This window comes from Biomphalaria glabrata, chromosome 16 (genome assembly GCF_947242115.1).
Source record: "Biomphalaria glabrata chromosome 16, xgBioGlab47.1, whole genome shotgun sequence".
Lineage (NCBI taxonomy): Eukaryota > Metazoa > Mollusca > Gastropoda > Planorbidae > Biomphalaria > Biomphalaria glabrata.
In genome coordinates this window covers 24,060,682-24,087,853 of record NC_074726.1, presented here as the reverse complement: position 1 = coordinate 24,087,853, position 27,172 = coordinate 24,060,682, and the positions used below count along the sequence as shown (strand labels likewise).

The 27,172-nt window shown below is 35.6% G+C and overlaps 2 protein-coding genes across 4 annotated transcripts in view; one reads left to right on the top strand and one right to left on the bottom strand.

Annotated features, from left to right (window-relative positions):
- LOC106059790 (low-density lipoprotein receptor-related protein 2-like) overlaps window positions 1-23,757 on the top strand; it is a 30,611-nt gene extending 6,854 nt beyond the window's left edge. The window contains exons 3-17 of one of the 3 annotated variants that reach the window (XM_056013599.1): window positions 1,125-1,238; window positions 2,147-2,257; window positions 4,417-4,527; window positions 5,325-5,435; window positions 6,364-6,471; window positions 8,263-8,376; window positions 9,122-9,667; window positions 10,404-10,481; window positions 11,833-11,934; window positions 14,703-14,727; window positions 14,887-14,915; window positions 15,780-15,863; window positions 16,482-16,685; window positions 19,566-19,671; window positions 23,215-23,757. In XM_056013599.1, the coding sequence (XP_055869574.1) occupies window positions 1,125-1,238; window positions 2,147-2,257; window positions 4,417-4,527; window positions 5,325-5,435; window positions 6,364-6,471; window positions 8,263-8,376; window positions 9,122-9,667; window positions 10,404-10,481; window positions 11,833-11,934; window positions 14,703-14,727; window positions 14,887-14,915; window positions 15,780-15,863; window positions 16,482-16,685; window positions 19,566-19,657 (1,829 nt within the window). In that variant the 3' untranslated portion in view covers window positions 19,658-19,671; window positions 23,215-23,757. Of the gene's footprint in view, window positions 1-1,124; window positions 1,239-2,146; window positions 2,258-4,416; window positions 4,528-5,324; window positions 5,436-6,363; window positions 6,472-8,262; window positions 8,377-9,121; window positions 9,668-10,403; window positions 10,482-11,832; window positions 11,935-14,702; window positions 14,728-14,886; window positions 14,916-15,776; window positions 15,864-16,481; window positions 16,686-19,565; window positions 19,672-23,214 lie in introns of all 3 variants that reach the window. The other 2 variants (XM_056013598.1, XM_056013601.1) reach the window with 2 other exon arrangements.
- Window positions 20,245-27,172, bottom strand: part of LOC106059791 (hyccin-like) — a 110,943-nt gene continuing 104,015 nt past the window's right edge. The window contains exons 12-13 of the mRNA XM_013217474.2: window positions 26,085-26,226; window positions 20,245-22,951 (exon numbers count right to left, since the gene is read on the bottom strand). Of these exons, the coding sequence (XP_013072928.2) occupies window positions 22,131-22,951; window positions 26,085-26,226 (963 nt within the window). The 3' untranslated portion in view covers window positions 20,245-22,130. The remainder of the gene's footprint in view (window positions 22,952-26,084; window positions 26,227-27,172) is intronic.

Below are 27,172 nucleotides of genomic sequence, written 5' to 3'. Positions count from 1 at the left end.
TATAGTGATGACTTATGTGTGAAAAAAAAATCCTCGATAGAGACGTCTTTACACGAAGAATATTTGTTTAAAAGGATCACGCCCATTATAGAAGTACGTGCGCAATATGTAGGCCTACCTAGAATGTCCCTTGCATAATTCTATTGGCCAGGTCTGCCTCTTTATTATTAGGTTTCATATGGCCCTCGACTTTTTTTTTTATTATGATCAATGGTGCGTACTGAAAGAAAGCACATCGATATTAGCCTTTTTAAAAAAATTATCTCTTCTTACTAAGAGAAAAAGGTTAGAATACGCTTAGCGGCGAGTCAAGCCCAAAATTAAAACACTTGCTGACTTGAGATCTCCATTAAGAAATTTTTACAACGCTAAAAATTTATGTAGGCAACATTATTTTGGAAATAGTATTGCCCATAGGCCTATTATATGTTGTAAAGTATTTGTTTTAAGTAAAAAATAAAATGAAAGTGTTTTAACTGATAAATTGTACTAAACCTTATAAATTAATTTTGCTAGTACATAATTTCATAACATCGAACCGAGCCAAACCCGAACTTTAGACTGACCGAACCAAACCGAACCCGAACTATACTCGTCATCGAACCGAACTTAAATCTGACCGAACCCGAACTTTAAAAGTTGGGTTCGATTCCCATCTCTAATATTGTTGTCATATTAAAATTTTAAGAATCTTAAACATGCCTCACAAAAATATTTATAATATCTATATATATATAATTCTCTTCGTCACCCAGCCATGCGGGTAACCACGCACGCACGCACGCCGACTCTCTTACCCTCGATGAAAAAGTCATGGAAAGATGACTCTTTTATTTCTGCAAGTCGGACTAGAGTTACCCCACGTAACTTTCGCGGCGACAGAAAGCGAGGCTCAGAAAAAAAAGAGAGGGGGGGGGGGGGAAACAAGTAATCCTCTTTGTATTTAACCGTATTTAAATAGCGGCGTATGCTACGCCGCGGGTCGACAAGTTCTAGATTATTTTGTGAAAAAGACCTTTACTTAACTAGGATAAAAAATAAGTTGCATACATGACATAATCTCTGATAATCGATACATACATTTTCTTTTTTTTCCCCCACATTTTGACATTGTTCTACTTTAGAAAACTGTACATCTGATGCCTGGCCATGTAAGAAAAACGACAAATGCATAAAAAATAGTTTGCGATGTGATGGTACCAAGGACTGCCCCGACAACAGTGACGAAACAGACTGTGGTCGGTAACAATTTAATTATTACATTATTTATAATCTTCCAAGCAACACAAGTTGGTTTTAATTCACCTGATTTTCAGTTTTAGCTCCCAAGTGCACCCATGTAAAAAAAAGCAAAGTAAAGTAAATTTCCTCTTTCAGACCTTGTGGTTTATAGGGCAGATGATGTAAACGTCATCTGATTATTTGGCCTACGGTTTACGAGGGTGTCATGTGACCAGCACAACGACCAACCGCCTTTACTTTTCCCCAACTAATGTCAGGTACCCATTAGAGCTGGGTGGACTCAGAGGCGCCCAAATATCCTGAAATAAAGATCCCAGTCTTCACCAGGATTCATCCAGAACCCCTGGTTTGGAAAGCAAGCGCTTTACCGCTCCTCCTGCACCCATGTGAGATTCATAACAAACGAATATTCACATTTGACTAGAGTAACACCTTTAGTAAAATCACTAAATTTAGAAAGCTTTCAGGAGAGTAGACTGTAAAGTAGCAATTATACATAAAACAGTGAACCATAATCTTCAAATACAGAAACAAAAGCTAATAAAATATTCAGAAAGACACAAAGATAAAGGCATATTCCTTGGACAAAGTTGTACAAATACTCCTTCTTACCTAGTGCTATTAGAGCATGGAATGGGTTGCCTGAGCTAGCCAGAAAAACCAGTGACTTAGCAGAAATTAAGTCATTGGTTAACATGCATGACGCGTAGGACGTAATTATCTTTTTTTTTTTTTTTGGAAGTAAAGTCTGTATATTATAAGATAAAATAAGAAATAAAAATTGAATCCAAAATTTGTAGGAGTAAATGCTACATTTAAATGCATTTAATAATATAATCTTATAAATAAAGATTGCAGAAGTTAAAGAAATAAAATCGATGATATTCTTGCATTGTATTTTTAGTAACTTGCTTACAAGGTGCTTACAGATGTAACAATAGTGAATGTATTAGGGAATCCAACAGATGTAACGGCTACAGAGAATGCAGTGATAACAGTGATGAGCTCTCTTGTGGTTAGTACATATCTAAAATTGTTTGTTGTTGTTTTTTTGACAAAGCTTCTATCAAATTACTGTGTCTGTCTGTCTGTCACATTTCTTACGTTATTTCTCCCACTTCATATTCAATTATTCATGTTGAAGGCAACACATAAATCAATGGAGAAAAAAAAAACAATAAATTATTTCATTGATTTCTTCAATATTATAAATACAATGTTCATTTCTTAAGGTACCTCCATTCAGACCTTTCGATCTATTTTAACGCTTGCCAAAGGTTTATATGGTATCATGTGGCCAGCACAACGGTCGACCACCTTTAGTTTAACAATATATGTCTGTCACTCATTAGAGTTCAAACTTTATTTGGTCTTTGTTGGGATTCGTACTTGGGGCATCTCGGTTAGTAAGCCAAGTGTCTTGCCACTCATCCACCAGGCCCCCTACTTATACTTAGGTCCTTCCGCGCCGTTCAGCGCATAGAGCGGCAAGCTCTTTCCACGGAGGTCGATAAGAGGTGACTTCCACAGTCTCTTCCCAGTTGGTGTCCAAAGATTTTGGGTCTTCTAAGAAGATGCGTCACCATGTTAAGGCTGACTTTGGTGGACGTGTTTCTTCTTGTCGTCTAAGAGTATCCTAGTAATAACATACTGAGATCATGTCATCAATAGAGAGGTTCTTTATCTCACGGGCACTCGTCGTCCCATAAGTGAAATGGTAACAGAACGTCGTATGAGATTTGAGGGACATATCCACGCCCACTTAATTACTTCTTAATTATTTCAATTAAGTATAAATGAATGAAAAAAATAAATTCGTTATTAACCAAACGCTTCTAAAACAAATTAAAAGACAGCTTAAGTAAAGCGTAACATCAAAGAAATGATACTGAACAGTTTTGAACCTCTAGTATGAAATAGCTGTATTTGGATTTTTTTTTTTAAAGTATAAGGGATCCCTACTTATAATATAATGGTGACCACTTTATTTTAAATATCAAAGAAAAAAAAAGCTTTATTGTGGTGAAAGAAATAACGCATAATTTGTAAATAGACAATAATATTTTCTAAAAAGAATTTCTAATACTTCTCTTCAACTCGTAACTTGGTAGTAACGTCTAGTTGGATGTTAGGAACCTGGGTGGACACGGATCTCAAAAACGGCTCTAAAAATTTTTCTAGAAAAGAATAGCTAGCTTGTTGACCACACTGGGTAAACTCAAGTTTGACCGTTATAAAGAAATAAATTAAAATTTGGCTACAGAATGAGAAAATATCTATCTATATAATACTCTTCATGGCTCAAGAGTTCGGACACCGCGTAATTGAAAGCTCTTTTATTTTTGCAAGTCAGATGGACTAGAGTTACCCTACGAAATAAAAAGAAAGGGGGGGGGGGAAGAACAAGTAGTATTCACCCGTCACAAAATAGCAAGGCCGGACTTGTATATCTTAAACGGACTATACGTCTTCGGGTATTTCCGCATTCATTGAAGAGTTGAATAAATTGACGTTCCGAAAAAAATTCGCGCATCATTGTCTAAATCAAACGCCAATCATTGGAATGTTATAATGTCTAGTAGATTTATAGATTTGCTTAGCCAGGATTTTTTTTCTCGTGAGGGGGGGGATGAGGTGGGGTAAAAAGTTTTCCACTTTTTAAATCATTAGTTATTAAGAGCTTATAAAAATTGATCTACAATGTGCATTAGGGAGATAGAAATATTGTCTTTTAAAAAAAAAAGGTATTTTAAAAACTGTTTTTCTTGCTTAGACAACCATCCCTCCTGCGGAAGATGCGAACCATTTTATTTTGTATTTTGTTATAGTCTTCATACAGAAAAAAAGTTTGTTATTATATAACGTATTTGGTTTTTTCATATTGTGATTTTAGTATTGAAGTTACTGTTTAGTGGCGTAGCTAGAAATCTGGGAGCCCCGGGATGTGGGGGGGGGGGGGAACTTGACTTCTTTTTGAGATTCGACATCACGACAAGAGATAATGGCCTAATATGTAATATATAATGTAAAAAAAAAACATTTCGAACACTCATTTGTAGCCCCCCTCAAGTGGGGTCCAGGGGGGGATTAGCAAATAATTCCCCATTCCCCCACCATAGCTACGCCTCTGTAACTGTTCAAACTCTTGAAAATTCTAACTTATGTTTCTTCGAGATATTTGCAAGTTTTCCGGCTTTAGATGTGACGATAGGGAATGCATATTGGCGAGCTACAGATGTAACGGCAAGATAGACTGCCGCGACAGCAGTGATGAAAAAGATTGCGGTATGTTTCATTGAAGTCACATTTTGTTTTAACATAAATCTATTTGGCATAGTACTTTTAATAAAGAGAAACATAATACTAACACTGTGGAATATGGCAATATTCTTCATCAGAGCTAGCAAAAAAAAATAAATCAGCTTACAACTTACAGACGTTCTTTCAAAAGATAATATAATTACTTCCTGCACGTATCAATAATTTAATTTAATACTGCATGCTAGATACGTAAACAAAGTCATTGTTTTTCCTGGCTGACTCAAGCAACCCGTTCCTCGCCTCAATGAGAATGTAAACTAGATTACATTCATAGTTTTAAAAAACAAACACATTTCAGTCTATGATTCTAGAGATGGAGCCAAATCTTTACTCTTTACCTATCTCCTTAGCCTGTTGGACCGTATGGGCACCATCCAAGATTTGTCAACCGTCTTTCTCCATTCCTCTCTGTCTTTTTGCCTTAGATAGAACCTTTTCATTAGCAGGTCCATCCATTTTTTTTATGTTCTCTTCCCATTGCTTTCTCGATCTGCTTCTTCTTTTTCCTGGTACTGTTCCCTGAAGGAAGGTCTTTGCGAGACCCGAATACCTTGTAATATGGCTATAGATTTTTAGCATGCATTTTTGTACGATAGTTAGCAGGTCATCATGGGTTAGCCAAATCTGTTATCAAATAAACAGGTATTTTATTAAACATTTTATAGATGCTCAACTAAATAATTCTGGCTAACTTCAGGCAAATTTATGTCGAAGTTTCAGATATCGTTCATAATCCTAAATATCTTTTTTTTTTATCTCAGACATCTGCAAAGGTCAATCATGGAAATGCAATACCAATCAATGTATATCTAGAAATCAAATATGTGATGGTAAAGAAGATTGTGAGGACAAAAGTGACGAAACAATATGTAGTAAGTTATAGTTTTTCTTAGATTTTCATAGAGGCGATGGTAAAGAAGATTGTGAGGACAAAAGTGACGAAACAATCTGTAGTAAGTTATAGTTTTTCATAGATTTTCATAGATGCGTAAACTTGTTCAAAAAGACAGATCTTGTTAACGGCGATAGCCAAGGATGGACTGATTATATAGTCTTTTGGAAAAATGCACTGTACCCGATATTTTTGGGGCCAGTTAGTCCCTTGCACTTAAGAAAGCGTACGATCCCTCGCTGACTGTAGACATCAGACTGTTGGCACATTGACCAGACTGAAACTGCGAGGTGGCAACTTAATCGTGCGGAACAGGCCGTCCTAGCCCAGTTCCAAGTCGGTCACTGTCCAATTAGTGTTTCATTTGGAAGGTTTCGGGGGAAAAAAACGACACAAGGTGTCGCCACTGCATAGAAGACGTAGAAACAATAGACCACGTTCTTTACGAATGTCGCGTTCTGCATGAAGGGCGGTCTTGACAAGGATTTGAGAGAGAAAGAGAGAGAGAGAGAGAGAGGGAGAGAGAGAGAGAGAGAGAGAGAGAGAGAGAGAGAGAGAGAGAACTGGTATATATGTGGAAATCGGTCTGTCCTTGTACGGAGACAAGGTGACTTTAAAACTCACTGCCCACTTCCTTTCACTTGCTCTAAGGGAAGTAATCTCAGCATGTTTCATTTACTAATGGGATTTCTGTTAGGGCTCTTGCTTATTGGGCCGCATAAATTGGCAGTCCGGCTTGTATTTAATGGAGTAAGGTTAAAGTAAATGTGTCTCTTTTAGACCTTTTGATCTATGGCGCCAGATGATGTAAAGATGTGTATGATAATCTCTTATTATTGTAAGTGTGGAGTTTTTCCCATTAGATAAACCTTTTTTTTTTAAGTATTCTTTTTTTTTTTTCTTGTTAGTATGTTCTGATCAGCAAGTGAAATGCGACAATAAAATATGTATTCATGCAAGCCAAGTCTGTGATGGTATAAACAACTGTTACGACAATAGTGATGAAAAAAACTGCAGTAAGTAATGTTTCTTTTGGTCATTGTAGTTTTTCTTAATCTTGTTTGAGGCAGTGGCTTAGCAATAGATTCGAGGTCCCTGGGGGGCTTGACCTTTTAAGAGCGCCTGCGTTTTGACATTCGACACGATGACATAAGATAATTTACTTAATACATGTACAAGTGTAAATTTCAATTGCTATAATATATAAGTAAAATTATTTTTTTTAAATAATTAAGAGTCTTTTAATGAAAAATACCGTTGTTAATTGACCAGATAATGATCAATGCAGTCTAGTATTTTTGTCTCCACCTGAATAGCAAGATTACATGGCTATGGCGTAATATTTAATATTTAATGTAAAAAAAAAATTAGGACAATCATTTTGGGACTTCCATTAAAAGAGGGCCTGGTGGGAGTTTCGAATTTGAATCCTCCCCCAACCCTAGCTACGCCACTGGTTTGAGGTACTTTTGTTTTTTACCTCTTTACTTGTAACCCTTGAAAGAGTGAATCATTCTGCACAGTCCTTATTAAGATTTTACCATCTCTTGTAAAACCGCGACATCTATTTGTTGTCCATATTTCTTTCTCATCCGCCTCTTGACAATTTTCCGATGGTTTATATAAAGAGTGAGAGACACTAAGCTTTTCAATCCTCAGGGATTAGTCCATGAAAGTGGGGTGAGGAGGGTAATACCTTTTTGATACCACCAGTTTAGAGCCTGCAGATTTCAAAAAGGGTTCTTCATTCACTACTATCCAGGGCTGACCAATTTCAGCATTAGCTCTGGGCCTGACAGACGCAGTCCCAACACCTGGCGAGCAAGAACCATGTCAGCGCTTCCCCCATCGCTTTGACTCAGTCGAGCGTGCAGAATTCGAGTCGGATACTTCGCAACGTCAGCCTCTTTTTGGAATACCACCAATGGGGTCAACGTTCTCCTGTTATCAGTGAACACCACGTGAAGGTCAGTGGGCACTATCGCCCATATCATCATCATCATCAAACTCCATTTGAGTGAAGGCTTGAGAGGTTCAAATCCTTTCTTCCAAAAGCCCTGCTGTTTTGCTTATTGCATACGTCACCACACAGTTCGAGAGTTTTTGGTTTCCCAGACCTGTCGAGGCGGAGATCAACAAGTCTGGGGTAGTCAAACAGAATATGAGGCACGGTTTCCTATTCTTCCCAGCAGCAGGGGCACCGTGAATCGAAATTCGGCCATAGACGTGAGAAATATAAGCCAATAGGGCAATGGTCTATCCTGCACTGTGCTATAATAGCTTGCTCAGGCCTGGACAGCGTCCACCACAGGGGAGTGCCGTCAGCGCGTTTCATACGCTTCCAGACTCCACGGGCTTTTAGGGACTTGTCCCAGCAATCAAACCACTTTTCCATGTTTTTTTTTTTTTTATTATAACCAGAGCATGATGAAGACTCGCAGCCTGTTCGGTGGGTTGTGTCTGGGATATTCAGACTCCGCTCATCCAAGTTTTATATGGCAGATCTCTTGCTGTTCTCAGTATCCTGTTCTACCTGGTTGGTCTTGCGATGCTTTATCAAATGTCCTGGATTATCTTGTTTCTTATTTATACGCGTAGTTCTCTGATATAATTGGATTGAACTGGAAACAGGCAAAATCAATCGCATCTAAAAACCTTAACATCAAATTCATCTATACACTTTTACATGAAGATTGTGCAATCTGAATGGACTTTTTTTTTTCATAATTCGAATAATTGCTATGATAAGTATTGTAAAACAAACACCTTTTGGTTACTAAACCTGTAAGGTGAAATTCACATCCTAGGAACACCATGTAACAAATTAGAGTGGACATGTCACTCAGGTCAGTGTATCGAAACAGGACTACGGTGTGATGGAACTGCTCATTGCTCAGACAAAAGCGATGAAATTGATTGCTGTAAGTTTTTCTGTTACTTATTAGTATTTTGTTGGAGACAGTGATCGTTCAGAATAGCGTCCTTTCTCGATGTTTACCTTATCTTTCAGAATAATGTCCACATCAATCGTTCCTTAGTTGTTCTTATTCCAGCCGGGTGCCTTTCTTTGTTCGACTTCCTGTTTGTCTGACCACACACGTCAAAGGTTGAGAAACATTTGTAGATTGCCACTTTTTACAAGGCATATGTAAAATGTTTATGCACGTCATTTCTCCCACACCCATTGTTGGATCAATCTGAAGATTTGCACAAATATTCAAAGACGTAGACAAGACATAAATCGATCAAAACAAATTAACTGAGAAGTCCATTAACTACTGGAAATTCATTATTTTTTTTTGATACCAAAAGGAAAATTAATCCATCAGTATTCATAGATATGGCTAACTATGTAGGATTCGTCCTCTTAGATTTCTGAATACGTTATCTCTCCCAGAGCCATTCTCAGATAAAGTAGAAACTTTCAACAATTATATATTATACCTTAAAAACAATGAATCGATTTTTTTTAATGACCATTTATTCAATTGATTATTGGTAATTGATTTTTTTTTGTTGATATCAAATAAGGGAAATAACTTCTACATTATTGTGAGTGTGAAGTTCTTTCCCTTAGAGAATAATTGTTTGTTTTTTTAAAGGAATTTTTAAATTTTTTTGTTTTGTTTTTGTTCTTTAAACATGGTTTCACATTTTAATTGACAGTTTGCTCAGAGGCAAAGTTCAATCTTGTAATAGCGCTTGAATCTTCAGAAAGTCAATTCCTCAAACTTTTTCTACAAGACTTACTGAGAGATATCGCAATCAACAGTAAAAACGTCAGAGTTGGCATCATGGGATATGGCGATCAGGCGGTGACCATTTTTCAACTTAGCACAACGGCTCGAAAAGTTGACATGCTTGACGCAGTTACCAACTTTAAATGGAGCTTCCCCCACAATGCCAACTACGAGGCTGCCTTTAGTAACATCCTTGTGATGTCAACTCCTGATGATAACGACAAACGCCAAAATCTACAGACCATTCTCATTTTTACGACATCCACTTTAGACGAGTCGAATTACTTGAGTGCAGCAAAGGGAGCTAAATTAGTCCAAGAGAATGGAGTGAAGATAGTGGCTATTGGAGTTAGTTTAAAGAATGAGACTTATTTAGACTTGATAGCAAGTCCTCCAGCAGACGAAAACACATTGGCTGTTCAATATTTTGAAGATTTACATCTCGAAGCACGTAAATTGGTGTCATGGCTTTGTAAGTAGTTCCACAGTTTCAATTCATGAAAATTAATGCATAAGGCGACATTGCGGAATCATACATATTATTCCTACGGTAACGTCCTGACGAAATTGAAAAGCAATTTTGTTTATAGCTATAAATAGGTTGTCGTTTAATAGTCCATGCAATTCCCATCATGGAACAATCCGTGACAATGGATCTACTACAGAATAACATCGAGAACAGAAAATATTTTGTTGACTTATTTAAGGTTTGGTTTTGCTTGAATATTCCCAGCATAAATTTTAAAAATCCCAGTGCGTCATTGATAACGAGGTTCTATAAGCCTTGTCTACGTAACTGCAACGTTATTTTGATACTTAACATCCGAGCTTTGCCAACATGGATTCCAAGTAATCTATAGGTACAATTAGGTATATGATTCCACTGGTGTAGCATAGTTTCTCTTTTTCGACAATGAAATTGTTTGAAATCATTCTGATTTAGATCTAGTTACGTATGCATGAATAACAATTTTTAAAAAAGTAACTTCCAATGGAAAATATTAAGTTCCACTCGTTAGATTGACAAAAACATAATTTACGTTTTCGATGGTCTTAGGCGACCCACGGCAAATCGTCATTCGACCCTCAAAGGGATCGCAACCCAAAGGTTGAGAACCCCTTCTATAAAGGAAAATAATTATATTATTTATAGTTTTACATCTTCGTAATGTTTGGTATTAATAAAATTAATATACATTGTATTTAAGGCCCAAAAGATCAGTTATTAAAAGGTGTGCCCCAAAATAACTTGACCACGTCTACAACAGATAAAGAAACTACAAATAGTAAGTAGAAATATGAAAATAGGTGTTGACTACGACGATAGTAAAGTCCTGCTGTTGGTTTTAAATAACATTGTCTTAAAAGAAAGTGAACTTTTCAAAACTTAATTGCAAAAAGAAATTGAAAAAAAAATATGTTAAGAGCATAACCTTATTAATTTATTTTAAGATGCTAAAGAGTACTTATGATTTTGACGTTTGAATTGAGGAGTACTCAAAAACTATGGTTCAAACGTAATCAGCTTTATTTAAGTTTAATTCTATTTAACATCCTTTATAGTGTTAATTGGATTACAACGAATCATGATTCCTTTCAATGTATCTCGATCAAGACAGAAAGAGAAAGACCCTTGACTGCAAATTAGATCTCTATCACTACTAGTACAGTTTAATAACCGTAGCTTGTCCATCTTAATAGATGATAAGTATAATCTAGGTTTTTCGGATTTCAACTCTTCAAACAATCTGGCGCTCTAAAGCATTATCTCTACTCATCAAGATACAAATCTATAATACAAACGTTAAGTCTGTCCTTCTATACGGTTCAGAAAATTGGAGAGTCAATAAAACAAATATGGAAAAGCTCCAGACTATTGCTAACAGATGCCTTCGCCGGATATTAGGAATTAGTGGCCAGAAAAGATAACTACTATCGATTTGTGAGAGAGAACTAGACAAAAGCCCATAGCCCAAGACACCACAAAACGAAAATGGAGCTTGATAGGACACAGCCTGCTAAAACCAGCTACCGATGTTGCAAGGCAGGCACTTGACTGGAACCCACAAGGAAAGAGGAAAGTGGGCAGACCCAAGCAAACCTGGAAGAGGTCAGTCATCAGTGAAGCTGAGGGCACTGGAATGACATGGGACCAGATGAAGAAAGCTGCTCAGAACCGAGTTCGGTGGAGAGGCGTGGTTGCGGCCCTATGCTCCCCTGGGAGTACACAGGATTAAGACAAGAGGACATGATGTTATAACAAAACTTTGGAGAGAAACAAATAATAAAAGTACTTGTTTGGAAAAGTCTTTATTTGATGCTAGTTATTGTTTTGTTTTGTTTTACAAGTATCGGACGCTCCAGTTCAAATGAAGACTTTAACGTCCTTATCCTAACTTCTTGCTGGACACCAGGGAATGTCTGCAAGCAGGCTTCGAGCGGTGAACAATCCTGACGACATTCCAAAGCGCAAGCCAAACAACGAGGCAGCTATCCATAGACTACCGCTTACACAAGATATATCATGATTTGGTCTGCTTGTAATTATGTAGCTTACATCGATGACATGGTATTTATTTCAGTAAATTCAAATATTGATTCGTGTTTTAAAACGAGTTTTTTATTTTTTATTTTTAGGCACCAACCTTACGGACCTGATCATTGTTCTTATAGTCAGTTTAGTTGTGATAATCATTGTATTGGTGTTGACCATTGTGTCCATCAAGCTCAAACTTTTAGGTAAAAGTATTTGAATGTAATAGTAATTTATATTGGGGAAAAGGTGCAATGTCCAAGTCTCTCATTCAGTGACCTGAAATAATTGAATTTCCCATTGCCAGGCAAAAACAAATGACCACAATTCTTACTTCGCTTTTATGGAAATAAGATGGTAATGGAAATGACAAAGAAGGAAAAAGACAAACGACACGGAAATGCCAAAAAAAGGGGAAAAAGCAAAAGGGAAAAAGGATAAAAAAAAAAGAATCGAAGTGGGCGTTTTTGAAAAAGGCAAAAAGCGAAGTCAGGTGATAAAGGCAAAGCTGACAAGGGCAAAAAAGCGAAGTCAGGTGATAAAGGCAAAGCTGGCAAGGACAAAAAGCGAAGTCAGGTAATAAAGGCAAAGCTGGCAAGGGCAAAAAAGCGAAGTCAGGTGATAAAGGCCAAGCTGGCAAGGGCAAAAAGCGAAGTCAGGTGATAAAGGCAAAGCTGGCAAGGGCAAAAAGCGAAGTCAGGTAATAAAGGCAAAGCTGGCAAGGGCAAAAAAGCGAAGTCAGGTGATAAAGGCAAAGCTGGCAAGGGCAAAAGCGAAGTCAGGTCATAAAGGCAAAGCTGGCAAGGGCAAAAAGCGAAATCAGGTGATAAAGAATTCTCTAAACGGAAAATGATTGGAAGGGGGAGTTTCAGTAACTAAAAGGATCTAAAGCCTTTGGGAATTTCCAGTGACAATAGTATTAAGCAGCAAAGGAAAGCAAAGACTAAGAGTTAAAACTCTGGAGTGAGGAAAAAAAGTATCACTATAAGCAGAGGCGTCGATAGAAGGTGGGCTGCAAGAAATTTTAACACGTCGAGCAACAAGTCATCACGACAAATGGTTAACAAACAAATATTTAACAGACAAATAGTTGACAGGCAAATAGTTGACAGGCAAATAATTGACAGGCAAATAGTTGACAGGCAAATAGTTGACAGACAAATAGTTGACAGACAAATAGTTGACAGACAAATAGTTGACAGACAAATAGTTGACAGGCAAATAGTTGACAGACATATAGTTGACAGACAAATAGTTGACATACAAATAGTTGACATGCAAATAGTTGACAGACAAATAGTTGATAGACGAATAGTTGATATACAAATAGTTGACAGACAAATAGTTGATAGACGAATAGTTGACATACAAATAGTTGACATGCAAATAGTTGACATGCAAAAAGTTGACAGACAAATAGTTGATAGACGAATAGTTGACATACAAATAGTTGACAGACAAATAGTTGATAGACGAATAGTTGACATACAAATAGTTGACAGACAAATAGTTGACAAACTAAGAGTTGACAGACAAATAGTTGACAGACAAATAGTTGACAAACTAAGAGTTGACATACAAATAGTTGATAGACAAATAGTTGATAGACGAATAGTTGATATACAAACAGTTGACATACAAATAGTTGACAGACAAATAGTTGACAAACTAAGAGTTGACAAACAAATAGTTGATAGACAAATAGTTGACAGACAAATAGTTGACAGACAAATAGTTGACAGACAAATAGTTGACATACAAATAGTTGACATACAAATATTTGACAGACGAATAGTTGATATACAAATAGTTGACAGACAAATAGTTGATATACAAATAGTTGACAGACGAATAGTTGATATACAAATAGTTGACATACAAATAGTTGATATACAAATAGTTGACAGACGAATAGTTGATATACAAATAGTTGATATACAAATAGTTGACAGACGAATAGTTGATATACAAATAGTTGACAGACGAATACTTGATATACAAATAGTTGACATACAAATAGTTGATAGACGAATAGTTCACAGGCAAATAGTTGACAGACAAATAGTTGACAGACAAATAGTTGACATACAAATAGTTGACAGGCAAATAGTTGACATGCAAATAGTTGATATACAAATAGTTAACAGACAAATAGTTGACAAACGAAGAGTTGACAGACAAATAGTTGACATACAAATATTTGACAGACAAATAGTTGACAGACGAATAGTTGACAGACGAATAGTTGACAGACAAATAGTTGACATACAAATAGATCACAGACAAAAGGTTCACAGACTAAAGGTTCACAACTTGTTCACCCGACAATTTGTCAATGAGCCATTAGTCGTGGAACCGGGTAACAACCATCAGTATGTGACGATCAAATGTAAGAGGCAACTAAAGCAATAAGAAAACTTATTGCAGCCTGATGTACAGTTAAATAGCAGCCAATGAATTGTAACTTTAATCTCTATGTACGTATTGGACCTACTAGCCAACAACAACAAAAAGAATAAAAAGATGATATGTAAGGAGACAACATCGGCAGACTGTCAGGGGTGGTCACTATCCTAGAGACGCCTCTTTCTGAGGGAAATGGCGAAAATCGGCTGGCAGGGTTAGGATAAAGAATGGCGTTGAAAAAGTCAATCTACCTAATTAAATGAATGGAAAGATTAAATAGATAGATAGATAGATAGATAGATAGATAGATAGATAGATAGATAGATAGATAGATAGATAGATAAATAGATAGATAGATAGATAGATAGATAGATAGATAAATAGATAGATAGATAGATAGATAGATAGATAGATAGATAGATAGATAGATAGATAGATAGATAGATAGATAGATAGTCACTTTTCCTATCAATAAATAGTAAAAGTTTTTTTTTTAATTGTTAAATTTAGTGCTTCAAACGACTTATCAAACATGATTATTGTATATTAATTATTTTTCTTCCACTAGAAAAATTGGGTTGTTTTTCTTCAAGGTTTGTATAGTATATTTTTTTAAAGTAGATAGGCCTAGAGGTTAGTTCTACATATTGATAAAGGTATATCTTTAAAGATCTTATAAAAATAAGACTTTAAAAAATGACTTTAACATATTTATAAATGATAACATAATTTTGTAACTCTTTTCTTTTCAGAAAGTCCACTAATGCAAAGAAAAAGAAAGGTAAAATCACAGACCTATATATATTATACCTAGAATGGAAAAGGGAAACAATTTCTTATCCGTTTATGATCAATCACAGACCTATACAAATAGATTATTATGTAGGCTACGTAACTCGTTTTCAAGCTGTAAGTGGCCTGTAAGGAAAGTCGCCACGAATCTAGGAAAATCGATCTTATCTGTCTTAGAAAAAAATGATCTTAAGTTTTCAAAGTTTAGAAATAATGCAAAACCATTTTCAGGATTTTAAATAGAATGAGCTATTAATCACAGAACTATATATTCACGCAAATCTATAAAACAAAGCCATTTCCTATAAATTTCCATTGAGATGTTTCGAAAATTTTGGATTGGGTTGTACATTTCAATAGATTGATCACCTAGAATTTTCTAGATTATGTAATAGTTATGAAACAAGAACGCTCTTATTTTCGATGTTCAATCATTAGATCTAGATCAAACAATTATATGTCACATAAGTTAGTGTTGAAAAAAATACTTTACTTATTATAACTACATTACTAAACAACGCCTTGTTTTGGCTTTTTTGAAGTTTTTCACGACATTTTTGAGTAGTGTTAGAGATGTCCATGTCTATTCTAGGTATAAATAATATATGTCTGTGAACACGACATTTTTGTGTAGTGCTAGAGATTTCCATGTCCAGTCTAGGTAAAATATATCTTGTGTTCACGACATTTTTGTGTGGTGTTATGTTAGAGATTTCAATGTTCAGTCTAGGTGTAATATATTCAGGTCTGTGGTTAAACTACTGTTAAACATTTCTGTATTTTTTGTATTTATTGTTTATTTCAAGATAATAAATATATGAATGGCACACATTTCCTTTTTCTTGTCAAGAAGACTATCTGGACATTGACCATTATGACTATCTGCTGCAGGAGAAGAGAAACTCAGACAGCAAAATCACACAAGAACTGAAGAATGGTTTGAAACAATTTATTTCCTCAATAATGTTTTGTTCGTAGAGTTAAATAAGTTTGTCTTTTTATAAAGCTTATAACAAATCACTCTGTCTGTCGGGCCAAAAGTTTGTACACGTTATTTCTCCGACACCCAAACTCGGGTCAAGCTGAAATTTTGCACAATTATTTTTTAGCTGACAACACAGCATTGTGGTAGTTACAGTATAGGAATTTGAGGAAAATTCCCCATGGTCAGCCCTGCACTCGACCGTTTATAGCAAGCAGGTCCAGATCTTATATAGCACGATCCACTCCCATTGTTCTATTGTCGTATCGTCGACAATCCTCAGATAGAACTAAGGGTAAAGAGCTCCCGGCTCACGCCTGTTTGCTGGATAAAATCCTTTCCAACGATTAAGTGGGATAAAGCGCTCTCGACGCCGATTCAGTGCTGGACTTTTGTCAAAGTATTGATAGAAAGTGACATTAATGGGGATATGCTATCCACATAATGCTTTCGATATCTTTGGGACTTTTAATTCAAAAAGTGAATTTAATAAATCACCATGTATTTTCAGTCTACAATCACCATTAAGACTAAGGTTTTTGTGTTGGATTTTTTTTTTTGTCGCATGTTAAGAAACTGTACAGAAAAGTGAGATCAAGGAATTGAAGGAAACTTTTAGTGATGGGTCAGAAGACGATAAAGAAGGAAAGTATCTTAGCCTTCACAATGATCACGTTGATGTCTTGGACTCGGGAAAGGAGACCAAGACAGGATCAGGATACATCACAGCCATTGACGTGGTCTACGAGCAAAACACTGCAAATGTTGGTACAAAAGGTAAAGTATTAGTCTATAGTGACTGTGTGTATGTGAGATAGAGAGAGAGGGAGAGAGAGAGTGTGTGTATGTGAGATAGAGAGAGAGGGAGAGAGTGTGTGTGTGAGAGAGATTGAGAGAGAGAGAGCGAGAGAGAGAGGGAGAGAGAGAGAGAGAGAGAGAGAGGAAGTGAGAGGGAGAGAGAGTGTGTGTGTGTGAGAGAGATTGAGAGAGAGCGAAAGAGAGAGGAAGTGAGAGGGAGTGAGAGAGGGAGGGAGAGAGTGTGTGTGTGTGTGAGAGATTGAGAGAGAGCGAGAGAGACAGGGAGAGGGAGAGAGAGAGTGTGTGTGAGAGAGAGATAGAGGGAGAGAGGGATAGTGTGTGAGAGAGAGAGAGGAAGTGAGAGGGGGGGAGAGAGAGTGGAAAGAGAGAGACATGGAGGGAGAGAGAAATTGAGAGAGAGAGAGTTTCTGGCCCGTCGAAATTCGGATATATTTGTATCACTTTTAAGGAGGTCCCTTTCTTGTAAAACTCCCTGCACTGTAGCCCCACTTGCCCGCCCTTAAATTTGGCCCTATACCCATCTCAGTGGTCACATGCCTCTACGAAGAAAATGTCTTCATCTGAGATGCGAGGACTGTTCTGTGTTGTCATCATTCCCTTTACAAAGCAAGTGAATCTGACTTCATGTGCATGTCCCTTACTGATACTATATTTGCAGTGCTAGCGGCTAAACTTGGTCATCATGTCCATTTGATATTAATATATATATGCAGTCGAATCCGGTGAGTTGGACCTTCCGTTTATGTGGACCGAATCCTAAAGAAACAAAATAAATCCTATTATTTACTTGTCATGTTATCCGCTTAATTGGACCACAATTTCTTTTACTCGGATCAATGAACGTAAAAGCGAATCAGGAAAAAAAAAAAAAGCTACGAGACTTCAACAGGTCGAGAATTACGAATAGTTTTTATCCATCGACAGCGAGCTTCAATCCAATGGTAAATATGAAGAAAAAGATGTAATTGTTGCTAGAATCGCAGAGTCAACATGACTGCATCGGAAGACAATGAAAGTGATAATGATGCCTCTAATGAGCTGGTTCAAGCGACACAACAGGATGCCAGGGAATGCAGGTTGGAGACAAAGGCAGTCTCATTGCTTCGTTGGATATTGGTGATGATTCTGTTCAAGTGCAGTCCAGTTAAGAGAATGCGACAAATGACAGTAGATAAGTTTTGTTTTCAAATGTTGACTGGAATTAAATAAAAACATTTTTTTTTATATCATGTCTGGCATGATACGTACCTAGACACTGTCTTGTAGATCGTTTCGAAAAATATGTTTTCCAATTAAATTTTCAATCAACTAAGTTCATTAGCAGCCTGTACGTTCTCTAGACATGAATATGGCTAAATATGGGCTTAATATACATATACGGGGCCACTTCCTGCTACGTACACTGCCAGTGTACTTCTCACAGAATCGTTACTATATGGAATTTTTCAAAAATTCTTTTTGCAGTGTCTTAGTTTGACCAATAGAAATTGATATTTAATAGAAAATTTATATTTAATGCAGTAATAAAGTTTTAGTAGTTAATGGGTTAATAAGGCTTGTCTGCGAGTCCGAAGATTAGTGTGAAGTGCAGTATTTTACGTGGCTATGCAGCCCCAGCTGCGACCTACAAATTTAGCCACGTTTTCGCCTTCTACGTTCGTCCTCGGCAGTGATTTTTTGTCTCAACTGTGTATCCCGCGGCCTTTGTAAGTGACCTCCAGCTGTCCGTTACGAAGCCGCCCGCAGCCAGGTGCTTTCTTCTATGTCGGTCGACATAATAGTTGTGCTTCTTGTAAACGCTTTCAAGATCAGCTTAGGCGCCAACTTGCAATACACATATTACATAAAGTAAAGCACATCCCTCTTATAACACATGACATGTTTGTGTAATCGGGCCATCTAATGATTTCTACATAATACGTTACACAAACTGATCATGTACAAATATTTATTTTTTACAACTCTGAACTGAATACAAACATTTGAGTTGAGTCCGGGAATTTCCGCATTGCATTTCATATATCACATAAATTAAATCAAATCCCTCTTGTAAAAATGTGTACAAATGCTCCTTCTTCCCTAGTGCTATTAGAGTGGGTTGCCTGAGCTAGCTTGGCAGAATTTAGGTCATTGGTTAATATGCATGACTGAATGCATGACGCGTAGGACGTGATCATCTTCTTTTTTGAAGTAACGTCTGTATTCTATAAGATAAGATAACACATGACTGTTCATGTACAAATATTTATTTTTTTTCAACTCTGAACTGAATACTAAGAAACATTTGAGTTGAGTCCGGGAATTCCCGCTGAAGTTGTGTGCAAAAGAAAAAGACGTAAGCCAAATTTAATTTAAAGACGATTCTATTTTGAAAAAAAAGTCAAATCACAGTTTTCTGGCCAGTTAGGTAGTTATTTTTGTCCCAAAGATATCCATGAACTGTCACATTTTGTTTAAAAATAGTTTTCGAAATATCCGTCCACCTGGTGTCCATTTTTTTTTTACATTTAAATCCGTGAAAAGTTTGCAAGCTAATAGGATGAATGGTAATAAAATAAAAGTGCCCCTTCAGACCTTGTGATCTACAGGGCAGACGATGTAAAACTCATCTGTCTTTTGGTCCACTGTTAACAAGGGTGGCTAGCACAACGACCAGCCGCATTTATTTTAATAATAAGTCATTTCGGTACATATATGATATACATTCAAGTTTTTATTACCATTATCTATTTTAACTTACTCGAGTTGTCAAAAGAACAATATTCTTAATAAAAAAATATATGTAACTGAATAAGTACTGTGCTATATGTCAACAGATGAAGTTTTATTTCTATTTAGATTACGAAGAGCTGGAGCAAGCTACATTGGAGGAGAATGTTTATCATGTGCCAATATCGGGCTCTCTAGAGAGCATTAATCTCGACTTGTGAGTTACCATTTCAATGTAAGTTTTACATTGTTTCTCATACATGTCGGTGCAGAGTATGAGATATTTTATTTTTTTTTAACTTATATAATAAGTCATATAATAATGAAATTGCTCCAGGTAACGCTCATAAAAGTCCATGCATTACTAGAACGATTCGCTTACAAGGACTATCATGTGACTGAACATAGCACATAGAACATCACAGCATAGTAACAATACATGTCATATTATTTCTTTCATTATCCTACAGAGTTTGATAAACGCATTTATTAAAGTCTAGGTAGGGAGCTGGGAGAGGACTGGCACACAAAATGACAATATTGTCTATTTTTCAGGAGATTTTTATGAGCTTTCAGGAGATATCCAGGACTTTTTGATATATTTTGCAATTATAAGAAATGTCCAAGAAGCCCTGGAAAATCAGAAGGCTGCGGAAATTGGTTCTGAGTTGGAAACCTAGCTTCTGTTCCAGCAGGAGGTTTAAGCTCTCATTTGTGAAGAAATAACTTTCCAAACATTCAAACAAAACACAAACTTCACATTCTCTTTACTAGCAATCATCTTTAACACAGAAAAAAAACAACTATATATTTTAATAAAAACTAATTATTTATTAAATTATACCAATGGAAATCATTTTAACATTCTTGTAGTTATAGTTATCAATATCACAAGTCAATACAAAAAAAAAAAGAAAATTAAAAGTAAAAAATATAGGTTTGACTACCAGTAGACGGCTGATCGCCCCACATCACTAGATGTGTGTGTAACAAAGCAAAGACCTAGAGCTGCAGATGGACATACTACTGGTTCTATTATACAATCAGCCAATTAGTTCCTCTACCTGGTAACACATGATTTCACCATTAAGATTTAAACAAAATTTTCTTAATAGTTTTTTAAAAAAATTGCTTTTATATAGCACCTCTTTCATGATTAGTGTATATAAAGTACAGTTCCCCTTTTAGACATTCTGTCTATCTATCATCCTTAGTGGGTTATGGTTTAATCTCTTTTGTAAACCAGTGGGAGAAGGGGGTATCAGGAAGGGTTCTGCGCTGGCTCAAACTTGAGCCTCTTTGATGGATAGACAATACGTGTCCCAGAACTGCGGAAAGGAGCCACTCTATTTCTGGTTTTATCCTTCATCTACTAAAAATTAGATTTTAAAATGCTACGCTTCTCATACCAGTACATAAATGGCGTTTGCCACTTTATTGCTGAAATAAATAGTGAATAAATCTAACATGCTATATTTATTCATCATAAACTTTTAGTGCATGATAAACAGTAAACACTGATCTTATTGATGCTTTTCCACCACATCAAAACCAAAATCTTGTCAATACGACAACATCAACGAAGTCAATTATATGGTCAATTATTTAGACCCCATGCCCAAGATTTTAGGTTAAATACCTATGAACAATCAAATCAGCCAAATAAATCTACAAGAGAGGATAAGAAAGATTGATAGTGTGAAACACTGATGCCATATAAAAAAAAAGCACTGGGTGTGGTATTGCTGAGCAGTGTTGTAGACATGAAGCCATCAGAACCTATTGCACTTATTTCAAGATACTTTTGGTTGTCTAGCTTCTGACACCTTTTTTTGTCCTAACAGATACATGTTCACAGCATACAGTGTTAACAAACACCATGTTACAAATAGGCTCACAAAAGTAGTTAGATCTGGTCAAAGTGACAATAATTCTGAGCCAAGCTGTAAGATAATATGATGGATACTTTGTTATTATTTGTAGGAATTTCAGACTGGACTGAAATGATAACACTTGTAAAACTTGCGCTATTCCTACAGACTGGACTGAAATGATAACACTTGTAAAACTTGCGCTATCTCACAAGGGCAATTACTACATTGGATGCATAGTGTTAAGTTATCTTTTCCTGACCGGCAGGTGGACTTCTTGCCTTCAACATACAAAATACAATACATAATTCTTAACTTTCTTTTTCAAAACTTGAATGAGGTCAACATAAGATATTGGTCAAAATATAAAAAAAAACATTAGTCATATATATTGTAAAAAAAAAATGTTAATCACTCCATACAACTCATATAAACACAAAAATGTGTTAAATATTTTATAATTAGGAAACCAGAATAAGATACAATAGTGAATTAATGACTTTTTTTTTTTAAAAAGAGAAAATGTTTATGTGCAAATAATATGACTGAAACACAATTATTAAGTTAATAACCACATCTATTTACATATTAAAAATGCTTTGGCAATGTTAAAAGTAAAGATAATTCTATTATATAAAATATTACTTTTATGAAAATCATTGCATTGTACGTGATACTGAGTGGACAAAATATTAAGAAATCCTACACACGAGCAAATGACATTAGCTAGCTGCGACCAGTTACAGTGTTCTGCTCTAAACAAGTACCTAGCTAGAAGGGGTGAGCCCAGGAAGAGTTTAAGGGAACATAACTCAAAGCTGCGTCATAAGTTTGTGCTGCAGGAGTTACGGTTCACCAGCTGCTGCTTCTTGGCCGGCTTTTCAGACCCACTGCCGGACAAGACCTCAGCTGGGATGGAGTGAGTGCTCAAAGAGGAGGGAGGTGGGTGGGCTGGGGAAAGAGTAGTATGGAGAGTAGGTTCAGAGAGGTTGGAACAGGAGGCAAGTTCGTTTTCTTTCTGGTTGGCTGCAGAGGAAGAAAGTGAGCTTATGACAGGGCCCTCTGAGTGGGCTCGGTAAGAGGGCTCCAGGTAGTTGGATTTGTTTAAAGGTGACGAGTTTTTAGAGTGAGAGCTGCCGATTAGACTGGCAGAGCTGGCTCTACCGTTGGCTGAAACTGGGTTGGGAGACAATGACGAGGAAGATGAATAAGATGTCGTCAATGTGTGGGACTGGCCTTTGCCTGTCGTATCTGAACCCGACAAGGTCTTTTTCAAACCAGACTTTTTTGACAGCACAGACGGTGATGGGGAAGACTTAGAGTGTTTGCCGTCTCCCAATTGATTCTTGTCCCGGTCTGGCCCGTCCTTCAAAGGCTGCATTTCCAGCATGTCCACCACGATGCCGCTATTGCCACCGCCAGAGCGGACGATGACGCCGAGACCATCAGTCAGCTCACTGCCGCTTCCAGACTTCATGGAGGGTGTGTCGCTGTTGCGCCGGCTGGTCTCCCGGTTTTTGTTCTTGTCCACCCCAAGCTTGTTCCTTAGTTTAGCCTTGATGTTCTTGGCTAGGGAGTGCTCCTGGTCCTCGTCCACGGTGGACAGTCTAGGAGACTCTTCTTCCTCTACTATATCAATGTCATCTATATGTATAAAACAAACAAACAATAAACTCTTTGCCTCGTGGTCTTAGAAATAAAAGAACTAAAAGATGAATAAGGAATGTGATTAAGAAATAAAAGGAAGCACTATTTAATATTTTAACAGTTCTAAAAAAAATAATTTTTTCCCACATTGATAGTCAATGTGACTAATGCAGAAAAAATAATTTAACGCATTGAGAGTAATTCTTTTTACAGGTCTACGGAGCAGAATTTAATTTTTTTTTTTTTTTTTTTTATTTCAGACATTTATGATCTCACACAGACAAAATATGAAAGTAAACCTGATCAGTGTTGACAATGGAATTTTTTTTAAAAACTGTTTTACTTTAAATTTATACAAGATTTTTTAAAAATTTGCTTTTATATAGCGCATCTTTCAATCAAGCATGCTCAGTGCGCTATGGACCAATCTCTTTTGGGGACCAATGGTGGGAGGAGTATCTGAAAGGAAGTTTCTGAGCTGCCTTTAGGGCACTCTGCAAACACAACTATGCTTGAGTCAGGATTTAAACTTGAGCCTGCTTGTTAAGGAGCCAAGCCATGCAGTTTTGGCCTCAGCCACACATATATCAAATGGGCATAATCTCTTTAATAATTTTGTATGACTAGGTCACACAATATCAAAATTTGTGCTGTTTGTTAGTTCCAAAATAAAACAGTAATTTCAATCGCAATTTCACACTTTACATATTTTTTAAAAATTTATTTTCAGTTTTAATGAGATATGTTTACAATTAAATTAAACTAATATGCCAATAAAAAAACGTTAGCACTCGAAAAAAAAATCCAAATAACTTTGAAAAAAAAAATTATTGGACAACTTAGAAGCATTAGATATATATAGTGATGGGCAAAAGTTAACTAAAATTTAGAAACTTTTAGTTTAACTAAAAAAAATTAGTTAAGGCCATTGTTTAACTAGAAAAAAAAAAAGTTTAGTTAAAATCGTAGTTTAATTAATTTTTTTAAGTTACTAACTAAAAAGTTTAAAATTTGTAAAACTTTTCAACATGTGGTCAGGGTTGAAAGACACATCCATATTTTCTGGTCATGTGATATCAATAACTTTGATTATAAAAAAAATGATGCAGTTAACAACTATTTAGTCAGTCTGCATTTGAAGATGGTAAAGTAAGATGCTGGTAGAAGTAATCTGATTAAATATTTGCAACTTAAAGTAGCAGCATAATAAAATGTTGTTGAACATTTTTTGCTAAAAGTTCTTTGCAACATTATAAATGCGATTGTTCCGAATTTTTTTTTTGAGCCACGTGGTTTTGTTTAATTTCATTTTTCTAGTGGGAATCAGATTAGTGAGTTAGGTCAATATTTAGTGGTTTTGATCAATTCATTTGCAGCAAACAATAATTTATAAACTGCAGGAACATCAAGTACACTCTTTTTATAGTCTTAAGACTTATTATTGAGATCTAAGAATCGACAGTTAGGCCTATATCGATCTTAAAGCATTAGGATAACCAACTCTATAAAAAAAAATTTTAATCCACACCCTCTCTTGACCATAATGTAAATAGACTGTGTCCAACTGATTTTAACCTCTGGTCAGCTAGACATACACACGTAGGCCTAGTGTACTATACGTGTGTAGTTGATGATACTACAAGACTACCTTGCATTTTTTTCATTACGCGTTATGCAATAGTGTTTTTGCTTAATGTGGAGTGGTCAGATGAGGCATGGCTAGTCAAGCATGTTCTTTACACTAAAATAGTTACACACCCTCCCTGCTTAGAAAGTAAATAAACGCTGCATCAAACTGATTTTAACAACCTGACCGGATAGACGTACACATGTAGGCCTATATAGTGTACTGAGTGTGCAGTCCATAATGACAAGCCACCCTGTTTTTTTTTCCCTTGATCGTTTAACGGATATGCAATAGTGTTAGTTGTATTTTTAGTGGTCAAATATAAAATAGCACATCGGCATGGTTAGTCAAGCATGTCTTTTACACTATGAAATAGTTATACGGTCAAATGTTTCTTAAAACTCCAACGATTTCATTTCTATTTCATTGGTTACTAGATCTAACTTTTAAACTCTAATTGTATGTTATTTAATGAGATTTTAAACTTACTGGTATAAGTAAAATTTTCCGTTATATAATAAGTTAATATAATTTTTAAAAAAAGAGTACCGTTCTTTTCTAAAGGTTTTAATTGAAGGCAAAAATACAAGCACACATATTTATTTAGACATCTTTTTTTTAAATTTTATTGTGCATTAACGTTTATATAAGAAACATATTCCTTAGTACTGATTTTATTATGGATAAATATTTCTAGTTCAACCACGTTTGTTATAGTTTAATTAATTTTCTTTAGTTTAGTTTAACTATATTTTGAAATTCATGATAAACTAATAGTTTAACTACTTTATTTTAGTTGATAACTAGTTTTAGGTTAACTTTTAAAAGTTAGTTTAGTTCCCATCACTAGAAATATATATTCTTTTAAATTTTAAATTATTGACTAATGCTATTTTACTTATTTCAAATTATTGACTAAAGCTAGAGCTTATTAAAAATGATTTGTATAACTTTATTTATAGTATTCATTGTTTTATTGCTGATTCTTCTTCTTTATTTTCCCATAACAATTGTATGCAAACAAATGAAATCATTAAATATTTGATAAATAAAAGAAAAAAAAAATTGGTAAAAAAAAATAAAAAAATCAGCAAGTTATGAATTGCTATTTCTTACAAGTGACTTACTAAAAGGACAGCAGTCATCACAGACAGTCAAAATGGTCAAACAGTGAAGAAAAAAAAACAAATAAATAATAATCTTGACATTTTAAGCCTAATACTTGGTCATAGCCACTTACAATAACATTTTACACTCATGTTCATAGCTGTCATTATCTTTTTCTTATTAGACCAATCAATAAATATTAAAAAGACACCCTTTAAAAATATTTGTACTGTTTCATTCTCATAATAATACCATTGGTTTCATTTAAGATATAAAATCAAGAACCAAATAGCATTTAACACAGACTTAAATGGAAAAAAGACAACAAAATAATCACACAAAAAAAAACTGATAATATTTTTAAAAAAGATTTTTTTTGTATCTAAGAAGCCCCACCTGGCAACTTTGTGGCTTTAAAAGAAGCATTTGTTATTCTGTGTTTCACTGCATGGGCTGTTTTCTGTGCCTCTATGTTGACTTCATGGTTATCAAAGGAGAAATTTCCTCGGTGATAAGAATTGATCATGGCATTTGTTATCTGTGAAGCAACATAGACCATATTTTAAAATTATGACTAAATAAATCACTACAAAATGGGAGAGCTTGATTTCTTTTCAGAATTAATATTACTTTGTTGTGTTACAATTAAGCTGATGGAGTAAATTTCAAATTTCTTTATAGAGCTTCAATTAGCAAGTCTTAAGAGTTGCCCTGGATTAGGAAGGTTAAGTAAGAAAAATCTTTTAAGTAGATATTGATTCTTGAGTTCACTTAGCAACCCTTTAGGATATATAATGAATTATTCTTCAGTAGATAAAACTAAAGTAAAATATATCAGAATTCACAAAATGTTAATATGGAATTGTATGATTAGTTAATATAAACAAGAATTGAACCTTCAATCCAACAGCCTTGTTTAACTTCATATAGTTGTTTAATAATGGTAATGTCTTCAATTCCCAAGATTAAGGAAGAGTGCAGTAGTTCAAAGGACAATGCAAACCCAGTAGCGACCTGCATATTTTGCCAGCAATGATGCAGACAAAGCCGTTATCCATAGGAGGTCTACTTAAGTTTTCTTTACAACTTGAACTTCTATACTACTTTTTTCTTTGGACCTCAAAAGTGTGTCCCATGGCCTTTGTGAGAGTTCTTTGACTGTCTCTTTCACTACTTGATATCAAAAAGCCTTCTATAACTTTTTATGGAGGCATGGTGGCTGAGTGGTAAAGCACTTGGCTTTCAAACTGTGGGTCCCAGGTTCAAATCCTGGTGAAGACTAGGATTATTAATTTTGGGATCTTAAAGTGCCTCTGAGTCAACCAAGCTCTAATGGGTACCTGACATTAGTTGGGGAATAGTAAAGGCGGCTGGTCATTTTGCTGACTACATTGTGCGGACATCCTCGTTAATCGTAGGCCACAGAAACAGATGACCTTTACATCATCTGTCTGAAAGGGGGACTTTAATTTTACTTTACTTTA